At 41.1% G+C, this 15,553-nt stretch overlaps 1 protein-coding gene across 1 annotated transcript; it reads right to left on the bottom strand.

The window, feature by feature from the left end:
• Nucleotides 1–464: 464 nt before the first annotated feature.
• Nucleotides 465–13,922, bottom strand: wdr19 (WD repeat domain 19). Its single transcript, XM_070856633.1, has 36 exons — nt 13,839–13,922; nt 13,010–13,101; nt 12,831–12,896; nt 12,583–12,708; nt 12,306–12,421; nt 12,083–12,198; nt 11,731–11,811; nt 11,406–11,518; nt 11,132–11,305; nt 10,964–11,034; nt 10,698–10,870; nt 10,185–10,305; nt 9,803–9,909; nt 9,549–9,665; nt 9,202–9,357; nt 8,840–8,987; nt 8,447–8,660; nt 7,740–7,899; nt 7,489–7,599; nt 7,293–7,402; nt 7,126–7,183; nt 6,704–6,850; nt 6,428–6,510; nt 6,253–6,336; nt 6,019–6,165; nt 5,144–5,268; nt 4,875–4,984; nt 4,680–4,748; nt 4,513–4,590; nt 3,077–3,173; nt 2,846–2,970; nt 2,442–2,523; nt 2,153–2,303; nt 1,885–2,008; nt 1,704–1,780; nt 465–718 (listed from the first exon to the last, which is right to left on the bottom strand). The coding sequence occupies exons 1-36, from the start codon at nt 13,842–13,844 to the stop codon at nt 604–606; spliced, it is 4,050 nt and encodes a 1,349-aa protein (XP_070712734.1). The 5' UTR covers nt 13,845–13,922; the 3' UTR covers nt 465–603.
• Nucleotides 13,923–15,553: the final 1,631 nt, after the last annotated feature.

Genomic DNA, 15,553 nt, shown 5'->3' on the forward strand with positions numbered 1-15,553 from the left:
AGCAACATCATCCTCGCCCATAACTGTTGATGCTTCTAAATGTTTGAACCAACATGGACAAGAGGTCCTTTAAGGTAAAGAGACTGCCCAAAAAAACCCAGAATAGTAGACTAATACTAGAATAATAATAGTAATGGCAGATGAGTCAAGAGTTATCAAGCTATTTGATAGTACAGGAGCCATAAAAGCAAGGTAGCAGCTGGGTGATTGTAATCGAGGAAAAAAACATTCAAGAATCAGCACAAAAGACGGGTAATATTTAGACAAGTCTTTTCAGAAAATGACAATTAATATTAAACTTAACTTAACTTTTCTCTTCAGTTTGTAGTGGACTGATGAATCATCTTAATTTGCCTGTTTTAGTTTTCACAGACTGGCACAGAAATATTTATTTATTATGAAATATGAACGGAGGACATTTCACCTAAATTTACATACAAAGTATTTTTTATTTGACTTGTTGTTGTTGGTATCTACAGTTTCACATCATACTAAACAAAAACCTGCACATGTTCCATCCAAAATAAATATCTGTATTTGAACAAATAGAAAATCTGTTGTTGGACTGACAACATTTACATACATGTGATTTTTTTTTTTTCTTTATTGATCCACTTCATCCGTCTGCAGGTATTTGGAACAATCGGAGATCTTCTTCACCTGTTTGACACTCAGAGTCTCGGAGCACATGGGACACATCGTCTCCGTTTCCAGCAACCTGGACGCACAAACAGGTCGGTGCAGGTTTGTGACAATGAATTAGCGTTAATGAGCTCTTACATTAAAATAGGAAGCTAGCTGCCAAGTATAAAAACAACAAATTGTGGTTTTACAGGGAGTTCAGTGCTGGACTAAGATTTGATACCCATCAGGATGTCACTGCAACTGCAACCAGCAACTGCTATTGTTGTAGGCCTTTATTTGTATTAGCTGATCACCTTTCAAACAGGTTTGTCACAGGTCTGGAAAGTGCTTAGAATTACTGAGCAGTAGACGTCCTTAAAAGTGCTTTGGTTTAGACTACTGGAATAGTTTGAGCCTTGAGCATCTCATACCATTTTTATACATGTGGAGCTCTGGGCCAATAGCTTGATAAGCTTTCTTTTATTTATTTATTTATTCCTTTATCCTTATAATTGTGTCTTTCTGCGTCAAGGCTAGACTTGAGCATACACCCCTCACTGGTCATTATGTGACACATTTAGATGTGATATATTAGTAACTGTATAAACAAATGGTGCAATATTTGTCCATTTCAGTGATGTGAAGAAGTGTGTCCTATGTGGTGATACATTTGGTACTGATTTGGAGTCACTGGGTCACATTACATGGAAGCTATTGGAGAAAACCCCCCACTAATTACTACTATTATTTACTAATACTAATATTTTTTCCTGGGTGCTCAGTTAGGCTTGTGTATGTGAGCATCTATATGAATTACTGGCCCAGACTTTTAAAGTAATTTTTCCTGAAAGTATCATTACAAAAGAGTGGCAACCCTGCTCAAAATATGACACATCACCGCCATTCAGGGACATCACCAAGGTATCAAAACGTTGTCATCAGAAAGATGACAATTGAATGTTGGTCAAGATTTTCAAAAATAGTTACACTTCTCTGGTTTTAAATAACTGAGTTTGTTATTGATTTATATAACTAGCTGAAAACTAGAGCTTCTGCACGTTTATGCATAAGTTACTTACAAAATGAACTGTGAGTAGAGAGCCGGAAATTCACAATGAGGACACACAGACCAGTCTTCTTTCAGCATATGACGACCCTGAAAAAGTGAAAAGGATCAAATGCTAAGAATCCAATGGGAAGTATTTTGTCCAACAGAAACAAAGCCTGTGCACGAATAAGTGAGTGATTATGCGTTTGTACCGTGGCAATGCAGTAGGGCAGGTTGTTCTTGCAGGAGATGCATAACAGTTCGTTCTGTGGCAGCTGAAAGCCACAGAAGGGACACGGAGTGGTTTCCTCCTCTAGCTCCGATGTGTCTGGACGTCTGAGGTGTGACGACGATTGAAATGAAGCACAGATGAGGTGGGTGGAGAAGGAGGGAGGGCAGCACAGAGCAGGAGAGGGAGTTGTTAAAAATATCAGCAGAATGCAAAAGTTTAAAAAAGAAACCAGGACCTTTGTCGCTCACCGAACCATAGCTTCGATCTTCTTCCTGTACTTTGGGTCGATCTCGTTTCGGTACTCTGGTCTCATCAGCATGGCAGCAAAGCTGAATGCCGAGTTCTTCAGTCCGGCACGGTGACATTCGATGACTGCCGACGTCAGAATGGGAACAACATCTACACACACAGACACGTGAGACTTATGTTGGACAGTGATTAAATATCAGAGACATTCAAGCTTCATTTAGATGTTCTTCATGTGAACTGGACAGTAGACTGGAGGTGGGATAAGGTGAATTCTCTGTGTGGACTCACGAGCAGGAAACTTGCTGATATTGTTGCTGACACGAATGAGCATGCGCGCCCCTTTGAGGTGGTCTCCCCTCTTTACATGGATCTGTAGATGATAATAACACAAAGTCAAGAACACAGTTTAGTAAAACTACATTAATGTGCCCATCATGCTTTAGAAACTTTAACAAAAGCTATTTTGTTACTCAAACATCCAACAAGCATTTTATTTAAAGCTTACTGTTGTCTTTAATGTTGATAATGACAAGCTTATTACAGGTTAATACATGAGACTTGCCGCAATAATCCAATTTCTTTTTCTTTACTGTTTGCTACCTAATAAAAAGCTTCAAATGTTTTTTGTTTTTTGGTCTTAATTCTGGACAGTACATAGAACTGAAGGTGTGTTGGTGTCCAGCTGTGCTGACCTTGACCAGCAGGTAGGAGTGGAGGATCATCAGATTGGTGGCCATCTCAGCAGGGATTTTAATCTTCTGGGCCTGCAGCTCTGTGTACATGCTGAACAGCACGTCATGGGCATTACGGTAGTTCCCTATAGGAATAACATGCGAAAAAAGAAAAAAATACAGAAGATAAGAGATGTTATGATTGTAGTTATTGGTCCAAAGCTGTTGGTGTTTGTGTGAGTATGTTTGTACCTGCACACTGCTCTTCTCTGGCGATGATGATAGCGGTGCGAGCAGCCTCCCTGAACTGCTGCAGCGCCATATACAGACGGAACAGGTACTTTGCATCCTGAGAAGAGGAAAGAAAGTTCAACAGTGTCACTCTGGGCCATATTTACATAAAGGAATACTCAGGGTAAAATAGTGATTGTATCTTAACTTCATATCTCCATCTGAGAAAACTGGACAATTACTCAAATAAGATTTATTTTCTGAAATGTTTGATCACACTCACAAACCATAGAAAATCCAGCAGATGTCATATTTACTTAATCATCTGACTTTCTCCATCATGCCTCAAAGCCCCTGAAAACTTGGTTTCAAGTCTTGTGTTTTTCTCTACAACAGTAAATATGCATGACTAATAATAATTTACTTTGTGGGTGTGGTTTGATCACGTTTGATTGGAAACATAACCTAACTAACCTGCAATTTTTGTCATCAGATTTTCAGACAAAAATTGTTACATTGTGAGATGAGCCCAGATTAAATTAGTGAGAAGAATAAAACAGCAAAGATGGATATGTCTCGTGTGAAATAACCAAATCTGTTCTTGAAGGACCCCATTGAAAATGGGTTTTCAGGGCCTTTAAAACACATATTCAGAGCAGCGTACTTCACTGATTATCTGCAAATTGTGCTTCCAGGATGGTGCTGGTTAGATCCCCACACACAATGCATAAAAAACACAGTTCTGAAAGGGTTCAAAACAAATAAATCTCACGCCTCCTCTTTGCACTTTAGTTGTCTAGCAAACACCACTGTCTCTCTTCCTTCAGCTCCTCCTCAGTAAAGAGCAAGCCGGAGGAAAGGGACACTCTCATGCCCCACTGCCACACAACAACAGCACTGAACACGCTCTACATCAAGACATCAGAGATACTCACATGGATGTGCATTACCTCTGACACACATGCACACAAGTCTCCACACTGACCTTCCATACAGACAATTTGCACAAATAATGAACTCCTACTAGCTCTCTGACCACAGATCTGTAGGCTGGACTTGAGACACATAGCAACTGAAAATATGTACTCTCTACGAATTCCCTTTTCAGCGTTAAAGGTTGTGCTTATGTCAGTCCCACATTTTCAGCTTAAGAGCAAGGGAATGTGCTTGTTTTTTTTGCTATAGCTGCTAATTAAACAATTAGTGTCTGTGTGCAAAACCATAAACCCACAAGCTCACTGACGGCTACTCACTGAGAGACACTACACACACACACGCCAGACAAGGAGAAGGAGAGACAGTGAGAGGGAGAATGAGTGACGAAAACATTTAAGAGAAAAATGTATAAAAACGAATGAATGCTGAGTATATCACAACAGAATCATGCTGCGAGGAAAGTCACCTCCGCTAAGACAACGGCAAGAGAGAAGGCTGCAGTGTTCCAGTGTATTGATTACCTTGGGCATGCCGTCGCTCTCTCCCATCAGGTAATCTATCAGCTGATTGGTCAGAGAACTGTCCTTGGCCTGACCCACCTGAAGTCCACACAGACACATATCAAAAACACTCAATAGACACATTTTGTATCAGCGCTTGAATAATCAGTTTGACGCTCTGCTCTCACCGTCTCAATGGCCATCTCGACTGCCAGGTTGTCGTCAGTGTTGGGACACTTCAGGAAGTGCTTCAGCGCCTGAGAGATGATGGACGGACAAAAACAAGAGACTGACATGTTGGCTGTCTGAGTCCAGAACTGTTAGAATGAGTGTAAAAATGAGTAATTGAGTAAAAAAATGAATTGATCAGGGAGAATTCTCACTCTGCTGTACTGGCCACACTTCTGAAAGAACTTGCCAGCCTGCAGGTGTTTCTTTTCTCCCTCAAAGTAGAGAGCGATGCTCTGGTAGTCCTCCTGCGTCGCCTCAGGCCCTGATGAACACACAATCATGCAATCAATATTCAACTTACAGACCGTTTCATTGGAACTGCATTCCCAGAAAATCGTTGCAAAAGTCGAAATAAAGTCAGCACCAGTCAGAGTGTCTGTTTCAAACTATACGGCCCACACACATTCACACACAGACTGACCGATGATGTCTGCATAGACCTCCATTTGTCCGTGCTGCTGGGCCAGTTGGAAAGCTTCATCGTTGCACTGAGACAGCACCAGGAAGTGGATGGCTGAGCCGTAGTCGTTCAACCGCAGGAAGAACCTGACATACACACAGATACATGCTAAAGGTTTAATACACAAATGGGAAACAAGTAGCAGAGGGAGGGAAGTGGAGATGAGATGAGAAATCAGTCTGCAAAAAATGACACTGATAATTGAGGTATCGTTTAAGTCATTTATCAGTCAAAGACGCCAACGTTTTCTGTTTTAAATCAAGGTACCTTTTGGCTGTTGGATTTTGGACTTCTGGTCAGACATTGGACATTTTATAAATTAAACAATTCATTGAAAATCTTTACATTGATCTGCAGAAGGAACAGTTGTTAGTTGCTCAACATTAGCAAGTAGTAAAAAAGTAATAATGATAATGTTTTAATGTCCTGGTGAAATGATAAAAAATGTAAACAGAAATGTTTTTTTTTAATTTGTTAATTATCAATTTAAAGTGTGATAGATGACACTGGTTCTGTGTGAAGATGAACAGTGTAACTACTGAGAATGGTTAAAGTTTAGTTACATCTTATAAAACATCCTCTTAAATTTCAGGTCCAGAGGAAGTATAATTATCAGGACAGAGATGATTAATAATGACACCGTAATATGAATAATCACAAAATAATGCTCATTTTACTAATACTTCCTGTTCCATAACAGTAAGTTATTGGTTCATGTTGAAAAAAAAAGAAACTGAAAAGGTTATGGATTATATTTAGGGAGTGGAAACAGACAGTAGAAAAGTCCAAAATTATTCGACTGTGGTTGTTTGTATACACCTGTGCTCTTCTCCTACCTGGCAACCATCTTTGCTCCGTCGATGCTCTGCGTCTCCCTGACGATGCGAACGGCATCCTCGGGGTTGTTCAGGTGGTCCAGCAGCACACGAATCACGTTGTCCCAGTCTTTCGCGCTCTCAAAGGCCTTCGCAGCTTCCTTATACCTGGTGCACACAGTACACATTACACCTGCTTTTCCTTTAATGAATTCATTACCTCCAGGGTGACAGATGTTCAGACTAAGAACCTACTTGCCGTCCGCCTCCTTGGCTTTGGCGTACTGCAGGTGGATCTTAGGAGAGGAGACATGTGGGAGCAACTCTCCCACCTTCGCCCTGAATATGGAATAAGAATAAAGGGGAACTGTATGAAGGAGGAGAGAAGCTTGCAGGTCTGAGTGTTGGTGTGTGTTGGTGTTCGTCTCACCAGTTCTTACAACGAATATAAACGGATGCAGCCTTGTCATAATACTGGCCTTTTTCATAGAGCTGAGCAGCTTCAGAGAATTGCTGTAACCACAGAAGACGATGTGAACAATAAGTTGCTCAGTCAGCGTTGCTCAGAAATATGCACTATTATACACTGCTCAAGCAACCCACACTAAAAATCATATATAAACAGATCAGATGACTATAATCTGCCACTAACCTACATCAAAATAAATAGTTTCGAAGAACAAGAGAGACAAGGCTGACCCTCTACCTTCATGCTCTCCAGTATTGCTCCACATTCCTTCTTGAGGACTCTGCTTGGGTGCTGAATTGCCTGAGCGGCTCCTCTCCTGATGTCACCCATCCTGATGGACATCCTGGCTACGCCTGCCTGACAAGCCTCATCATGCTCCTGGAACTGCACAGCGAAGGGGTGGGCGGCAGTGAGAATTTAAATGTATTTAATTATTATTATTGTCGTTGTTGTTTAATTTAGACAGAGAGGAATTTAAACTAAGTACAATTGAAATTACTCTGTGTGAAAAGATTCATAAAAATCATTTGGGGTGAAAAACACTGATGTGTGTAAGTGCACAGTTTGACAGGTCTAAGTATAGTGTCATGCTCCCAGTTTGGATCTTCTTATACTGTCAATCACTGCAGGAAAGTTGAGATCAGACATATTGCACTTACTTTATTATTGTTGGTCATGCCTTTTTCATAGTGCGCCAGAGCATTCACATAGTCTCCACTACAAAGAGAGGGAGAGAAACAGGTAGGTAGATCTGGTCTGCTGAATGATGTGTGTGCATGCAGATGCGCACGTGTGTGTGTGTGTGTGTGCAGGTTCGTGTACTTACATAAACTCCAGATGGACGGCATATTCTTTGGATATGAAGGGGATTTGGTCCTCTGCTAACCTCTTGGCTAACATAAGAGCGCTGTCCCAGTTCAACAGGTCTCTCCTCATCTAAGACACAAGTGATAAGCCTTCAGCGGTCTCTCACACAAACACAGACACACATACATAGAGTGTGTGTTGTTGTTTTTTTTTACCTCCAAGGCAGCAATTGGGCAGTTCGAGGACAGATAGAGGTCCTGTGCCATGTTGTAGTCACCTAGAAACATGGCCAAATGTCCTGCCAGTAAATTCATGTCCTCGACGCCCTGGACAGAGGGAGGCAGGGAGAGTGGGCGTGTCAGAATACACTGAAATACTGTCTGTTATCAAGAGAGAGCGACATATGAACTGTGGGTTGTGTGTGTGTGTGTGTGTGTGTGTGTGTGTGTGTGTGTGTGTGTTATACCTGGATGCTCTTCAGTGACAGGACCATGCCCACATTGCCACTCATGCGGTACACCTGGATGGCCAGCTCCACCTCCATGTGCACCAGACAGGCTTTGCCTAACTCTACCCAGTCTGTGTCATTACCTACAGACTTGCACAGATCCCAGGCTTCATGGAACCTGGACAGCAACACACACACACACACACACACATACACATTTGCATAAAACTACCATATACTATATGTGGTATACCTCTAGAACTCTCAATTTTGTTTTATACAGTCCATTTCATTATAGGAAGCCCTACCAGTAATTCAGTGATCCACTGCTTGAAAATTGCATCAAAAACGGCATCTTATCAAATATGTGAAGAAGAAACTTATAACATATTTGATTTTTAGCATGAATAAAAGCGTGTAAGTAGATTTAGACAAACCCCTCTCAATACATTTTAGAACTGGTTGGAAAGACATTTCAGAGCCTGTACTGTTTCACATTTACTTGAGTGAAGAATGTGTGTACTTTTGCCACCTTTGGCATTGTCTGGCTTCATTAAATCAAAATACTCACCTGAGTAAAAAAAAAAAAGGCTGTACAGTGATTTCATGAGTTCTTTTCATTGATTTATTAGGCTATTTTGTGCAGAGTTTTGGGATAATAAACGATATCTCTTTGGATATTTCTCCACGAAGGACACGTCATCAGTATCTCCAACCTGGCTCACCTCTTGAGCATGAGTGCCTGGGCGAGCTGCTGGCTGAGCTCTGGTGGTGAATCTGTCGATGTGCCGTTGGAGCGCTTCAGAAAGGAGTGTGTGCTCAGAGCCACTTCACTGGTCTTGCCGCTCGCCGTCTGACATGTCAGCTCCCCATTGTACAAGAGCAAAGGCTTCTGGGAAAAGAGGAGTGCGGTGCTACCCACCAACACCACCCTGGGGCCTAAACAGACAGAACGGGGGAAAGTAGAATATAATTTAAAATAACACCCTGGTTATTTTCCTCCTATATTTACAGCACAGTATTACAGTAACAGGAGCATTTTAAGGGTACTAAACCCTGATTTTTGCATTTTGTACTGTTAGCTGATAATAGAGTGCGATCTTATGGCATCACCCTACCATATATGGTGGTTTTATGCAGGGCGTAGGTATAGACCTTGTCATCGTCATAAGCTACAAACACTCCTCTGTCAGCGTGCCAGTTGTCCCACAGCACTCCTGTGATCGTGGGAGAGAAGTTGGGCAGCTCATAGCAGGAGTCTGTCGCCTGGATTGAATACACACACACACACACACACACGTGAAGGCTTATTAATTGAAATCTGTTATTTGAACTCATACGGCTTTTTCCTTATAAAACACTTTGAAAACTCTGGTTATGATAAGAGCCATATAAATAAACTTTTTTATCATTACTCCACGAAATATTAGTGAATCTTGTCTTGATATTGAGATAGATAGATGTAATCACTTGTACTGACATTTGCAGAGGAGAGCAGGAAGCCCATGTTCTTGTCATCGATGAAAACCAGCTGTGTGCCATTTAGGTCGGGGAACACTTTCCTCACACCAACTGAATGGCTGTAGCTGCTCACAGTCTCCCAATCCTCCACCAAGACACACACCACATTACCTGACTGAGTAACAGAGAGGGAGGGAGATGATGACATCCATTGGAAAAAGAGAGGCAGGGATAAATGCAGTGGGAGCGGAAGATAATGAAAAGTGAGAGTATAGGAAAAGCAGGAAAGAGAGTGAATGAAGGAGGGGTTAAAGCGAATGGTAGAACTTAGTAAGCTGACTGAGTTGAGCGTGTGCTGAGCCTTACATCAGTGCCGTAGTAGAGGAAGTCAGTGGTGAGGGCGTGGCAAAGGATCCGATCTTTTTTGTCATCATCTGGAAACAACTTCATCTGCTTCTTCTCCTCCTGGTCTTTGCCTTCAATCTAAACACACATACGCACAAACACAGACCTGTGGAATATCCTTGCTACAAAAAAAACGGTAAATGTTGACGACCATTCATTAATCATTCATTGGCCAATAAAAAGAGAAACAAAGCACTGACACATAGAGGACTTACCATGTGCAGCTGCACTTTTCCCTCAAACAGTGCTGCTGCGTAGTCTGAGTTAAGGCACATGCTGGCTATCGTCCCCAAATACTCAATGTCCTTCAGCTTGGTAAAACCTGAGACACACAAAGCAGTTTAGTGACTTATTCATTCAGTTATACATGATTAAAGAAGATATCAACGCACAACTTAACATCACACACACACACACACACACACACACACACACACACACACACACACACACACACACACACACACACACACACACACACACACACACACACACACACACACACACACACACACACACACACACACACACACACACACACACACACACACACACACACACACACACACACACACACACACACACACACACACACACCAGGTTTTTGGTCTACCAAGGCGTAGAACCAGGCTCTGTTGTTCATGCCCACAGCCACATGGTACGGTCCCATTGCAATGAAAGTAGGCTCTACTTCCACCTCTATGGCCACGGGACTCTCCTGAAAAACACATCAACGAGGAATTGAATTTTGAGTCTAGTCAGCAGCGTTCAGCCCCAGCTGACAAATTTTATGTAATTTGCACCGGCATTGGTACATAACATAACCACTCAGAAAGTTATGCACTTATCTTTTGATATTTCATGTTACAGGATTTAGGTGTTCTCTGTATTATGGATGCCATCAGCCAGACAGCATTACTGTGTATAACTAAAGAAGAGCATTTCTAAACATTTTCTATTTTTCCTTTATTAACAACACTTTGCAGCCTTGGTGGAGGTATGCGCTCTCTGAAGAGTGTACTGCTGTATTCATTCATTTGCTCTCTTCTGGTGTGCATAGAGGTTTATAATGTGGTAGTACTGCTTTTAGCACCGTGTGTGTGTCCTCACCCCGTCCACATGGTTGGACACAGTGACCTCCAGCAGAGAGGTGAGGTAGGCCAGCCGGGTACCAAAGCTATCACCGAGGATAGGCAGCTTGGTCAGGAAGACATGAAGCGTCCCTTTCTGTGTTGAAACCGCCAACAGCTGGCCGTCATCTGTCCAGCTCAGCTGGTCCAGACCTGGAGGAGGAGAGCGAGAGGCAGATGAAGGAGAAGTGGGTGGTGTCTTCAAGATGAATCTTGACAGTATGGATAGAAAAGACAGCAGCTCACCTTTGGTCTCATCATCCAGTCGAACTACATTGCTGATATCTTTGAGCTCAGACAGCTCATGGATCTTTATGCTGCAATAAGACACATGGTGCTTTAGTTTTTTTCTTTCTCAAAAAGAAAAAAAAATACAGAATGGCTGTGCTGTTTCTCATGAAAGCCTGTGTGTACCTGTTGTCTCCACAGGAGGCAGCTTTGTTTAATGATGGAGAGATGGCTACACTGTTGAGACTATCTTTGTGGTTGTGAGCCTGATAGAGCTCCTGCCCAATCTCCCTGATGTGAGTGGAAATAACCACAAAGTACCCAAGGGAGAAGCCAATCAGTATATACCCATCACCGTACCTTGAAGAGACAAGGAGAGGAAGAGACATAACTTAAGTACAAACATCTCACTGTTATGACTCAGCAGCAGTACTTTGTGGTGTGTGATCATGTGCAGTACCAGCGGTAGGACACAATGCTTCCATAGTAGCGCTGGAAGGTCAATTCTATCCGGTTTTCAGGGTCATTGACATTAAAAAGCATCAATATCTTCTTGTCCACAGACACACTCACCTGAGGGATTAATATTTGCAGGTAAATGTATGGCATGAAGTCAAGTTCAAACAATTCATGAATATTTTGGCCCAGTATGATAAAAGTAAACAGGTGACACTTTGACTCGAGACACTACAATGTGGACATGTGATAAATGTGTATGCATAGAAGAATATGGGACAATTCAAAATTATGGTTAGGGAAAAATTGCAGAAAACACACAAACGTACAGTATTCTCTCCTTGAGCGGACCTCTCATCTGTCTTCATGACCGAAAAGCAAATCTCAGCAGGCTCACCCCGAAGCGTTGTCTGGCAAAAGAAAAGACAGCTTAACTTGATTTTTCTTACATGTTTTTTTCTTATTTTACTCCTCTACTTACTGATACTGCACTGTTCATTCATTTGTTCAGTCAAAGCATCTCAGCTTGTATTTGTTTAATTGTACTTCACATGCAGTATGACCAATGTAGGACTACTTGCTTTTCTTTACTCGCAATGTGAGTGACGTAGAGCTGACGCTAAAATATGTGTGCTGCCTGTGTGTGTATGCACTCGTGTGTTTGTGTGTGAGCGTGGCTACCTGTCTGACGGTGTCCCCCTCATGATTGCTGATACTCAGAGTGTTGTCATCACTTCCCAGTGCCAGTAGATTCTGAGTACTCCAGCACCCACAGGTGATCTTCTTGCTATGTTTACCTAGCATTTGTAGAGAGAGAGGGAGAGACAATTAATATAACAGACCTGACTGAAGATTAATAAAAGTACAAACACAAATCTGTGCAGCTGTGTTGTATTTTTATTACCCAGTACAGGGATCTTGCGTGAGGTCTGCTGATTGTAGATCAACAAGTTTCCTTTGACTGTCCCAACTGCCAAAAGTGGGCTTGTCTTTGACCACAGGATTAAAGACATCTGATCTCTGTTGGAACCAACAGCAATGACAAACAAACTGACAGTATTAGAAGTGATTAATGATCATTTCTGTTGGAATTATTAATGCACTAACGGCGCCAGATTTCCAGAGAATTAGCCAAATGCTAACTTCTCCCTCTTTGGAAATATGGTGCAAGCTTTTCGTACTTCATGCCGCTGTCTATCTGGGACGTTTTATTGACACTGGCATCCCAAAGATAGATGGAGCTGGATTTTGCAGCTATCACTGCCAAAATGTCCCCATCTTTGTCCCAGTCCATTCCCACACAGCGTCTGGTGGGGAGCAGGAGAAAGTGGAAAGGAAATTAGAGTATTTTTTTTAACAGTGAGCAGTAACCACCTAAAGCTTTTCAATTAAACAAAATTATATTCAAACATGATATTCTTACACTTACCCTGGAAGGTTAACTTCAGTCCACTTGTGTCCATGTCGATCAAATATTTTCACAGAGTTGTCCTGCCTGTGTGATTACAAATATCACGCACATTTTAAGTTATATGCTGATGTAAATTTTGTATAAAGGAAAGTAGATTTTCTTTGCTTTACATTTCGTTACAAACACAGTTTACTCACCCAGCAACGGCGATATAATTACCAAGGGTTTTCTGCCACTTATACAGGAGACTAGAACCTAGCCAGGCTTTGTCATCAAGGATGAAAACGCTCTGTGAACACAAAGACTTTTTGAGTAAGTTTTACTTTCTTGGATGCTTTTATAAGCCTCTGTGGGCACAGATAACTCAAGTTTCTAACTGTCTCATTGGGTTTCAATCACAGATCTTGTTAAAGACATCAACTGGCAAGCTCTTCAGTCAAATAATATGACAAAAATGTGTTTTGTCAAAGGCTCAAAACTGTCTAATATCTAAACATACACACATAACATGTTGACAGCAGCACAGCTGACAAAACTGTGTTATCTGCAACAGGCGTCCATTAAAATTTGTTTAGATCTGACTATAAGCTCTAAGATTTAACTAGAGACACTAAAACATAAGCTGTTTAAGACGCTACACGGACGGACAGCATTATCTTAACATCATCTTACATCTAGAAAAAATGTTGGCAATACTTTATGACGTTATGACTCCTCTTTCCATTAGCGCGACAAACAGGACGCTTTCCCGTTGTCTTTATTAGATGCATGACCTTATTGGGTAGTTTATCCTGCAGTCATCTCGCCTGAGCTGAGAAAACTGTCCGACAATTGTGAGTTGGCTTTAGTTTACACCCTGTTAGGTTACATAGTCATGTATGCCCACCAACCGCCTAATTAACGCTATCGTTAGCTAGTAGCTAGGTTAGCTAGCTGGCCGAAGCCCATTCCTGTGATGTAACTCAACATTGGATTCGTAAAACCAGAAGTAATGTCGTCATTTTAAACTCAATCGCTGGTACCAACCTTCATCTTGATGGCGTTTGATCGTACAAACTTTTAATCGGTCTTTTCTGTTCAAAACATTTTAGACTAAACGGTTTTGTGTGTGTGTGTGTCCGTCCCACAATGCTTCACTCCAAAGCTACGGCGATGTCATAGCAACAGCCGTCAGCCAATGAGGCGCCTCCAAAGCAGAGCAGGTTGAGTACGGGAAGTTTAAAGCTTTCAGTGGCTTTTTTTTGTATTAATATTTTTGAAGAAAAAATTTTTTTTTTTCAATAAGCCTCTATGTAATGTGATGCAGTGACTCTGAATCAATACCAAAACCTACCACTGAACTGGACAAATAGGACACACCAGTTTATTTAGGATTTTAGCGACTAATCTCACATTACATAGAAGTTATTGAGGGAAAAAAATCCTGAAAATAATGTGAGAAGAGAAAACTCCCTCACACTGTCCTATTACTTGCATTACTTTCTTGCAGGAGCTTTCTCTTTTGCTTTTGGTCTTTCTCCTACGCATCTGTCTACAGGAAGCTGAAGTTGTGCATCAACCTTTTGGTCAAGTTTTGAGTCAATAAAATAATATGAAATGGAAGAAGCACTAAAACCCAATATGAAAAGGTGTGTCCTATTTGTCCAGTGTAGTAGTCATGTCTAGTTCTGATCACTGGGAGTCATTTTTATTAGAACATTTATGTAAAATTATTACCTAATAGCAATCAAGGTAAGTGTGGCACATGAAATCAATTTAGTATTTTTACCAATGTTGTCAAATCAACAGGAAGGAAGGAATATTGTTATTTATTTATTAGACAGAGCCCAAGTTAATTAGTTATTTTTACTCCGATTTTGGCTCATTTTTATCTAATTGTTTTTATTCTGTTTACGGTTGGATGCGTTTGTTTTGATGAGTCTGTATTTTTCATGCTGCTAGCCAAATTTCCCATGTGGGATGAGAGACTTAACTGAAATAATTTGATAATAAGGATACAACATGTCCTTCTATTGTAGGATGGTTTTCTGTACAATGTCAGCAGCTGTGAGATCCTGACATTGTAGATCTTTGAATGTGCCTTTTTTCACAAGAGACATTATGAAATGTGTCGCAGCAGGAAAATCACAGGTGTAAATAATAAGGCTGTCTGCCTGTTGTCGACACTTGAAGTTATGATGTTATAATGTTATTAGTACCACTTGTGCTTCACGATGACAGGATGTCAACATGTCTGCAGTGAAAAAGGCCTATTATATTTTTCTTATGAGCTTAAAAAGTAGATTTGGCATCTAAAAGGATTCAATCTGAAGAACAGAGGGATTAAATTGAACAGATTATGAATCTGAAACAACAGAAGATGTTGGAAAGTCTTTCTGTATTTCCTGCCCTCCTTAGAAAAGCTATTCAAGAAGCTAATTTAAAGTCAGCCTTGAGGTATTATACTGGGTGCGTAATCTCTGGATGTGCAACCAGCTGTGTTTGCTGACGAGATATATTACATTATGCAAACACTATAACAGCCAAAGCACTGATCTGAGCTCTACATCTGTCTCAGCGCTCCTGACAGGATTGTGGATGGTAAACAACTACAATAAACCGACAGATCATTAATAACAATATAGACGTTTATTAAAAGTTTTATGGAGTCCAACTCAACAAATAATAGATCAGATATAGTCTTTCGTCAAAACAATTTCCATGTCAGTCAGCTCACTGAATATATGATCACATCTGGTGCT

This window comes from Pempheris klunzingeri, chromosome 3 (genome assembly GCF_042242105.1).
Source record: "Pempheris klunzingeri isolate RE-2024b chromosome 3, fPemKlu1.hap1, whole genome shotgun sequence".
In the NCBI taxonomy this organism is placed as follows: domain Eukaryota; kingdom Metazoa; phylum Chordata; class Actinopteri; order Acropomatiformes; family Pempheridae; genus Pempheris; species Pempheris klunzingeri.

Coding starts and splice junctions, on each gene's coding strand:
- wdr19 (XM_070856633.1), bottom strand. Junction 12,422..12,582: donor CAGATAGACAGCGGCATGAA/GTACGAAAAGCT, acceptor TGGTTCCAACAG/AGATCAGATGTCTTTAATCC. Junction 719..1,703: donor CTCTACTCACAGTTCATTTT/GTAAGTAACTTA, acceptor TTGTGCGTCCAG/GTTGCTGGAAACGGAGACGA.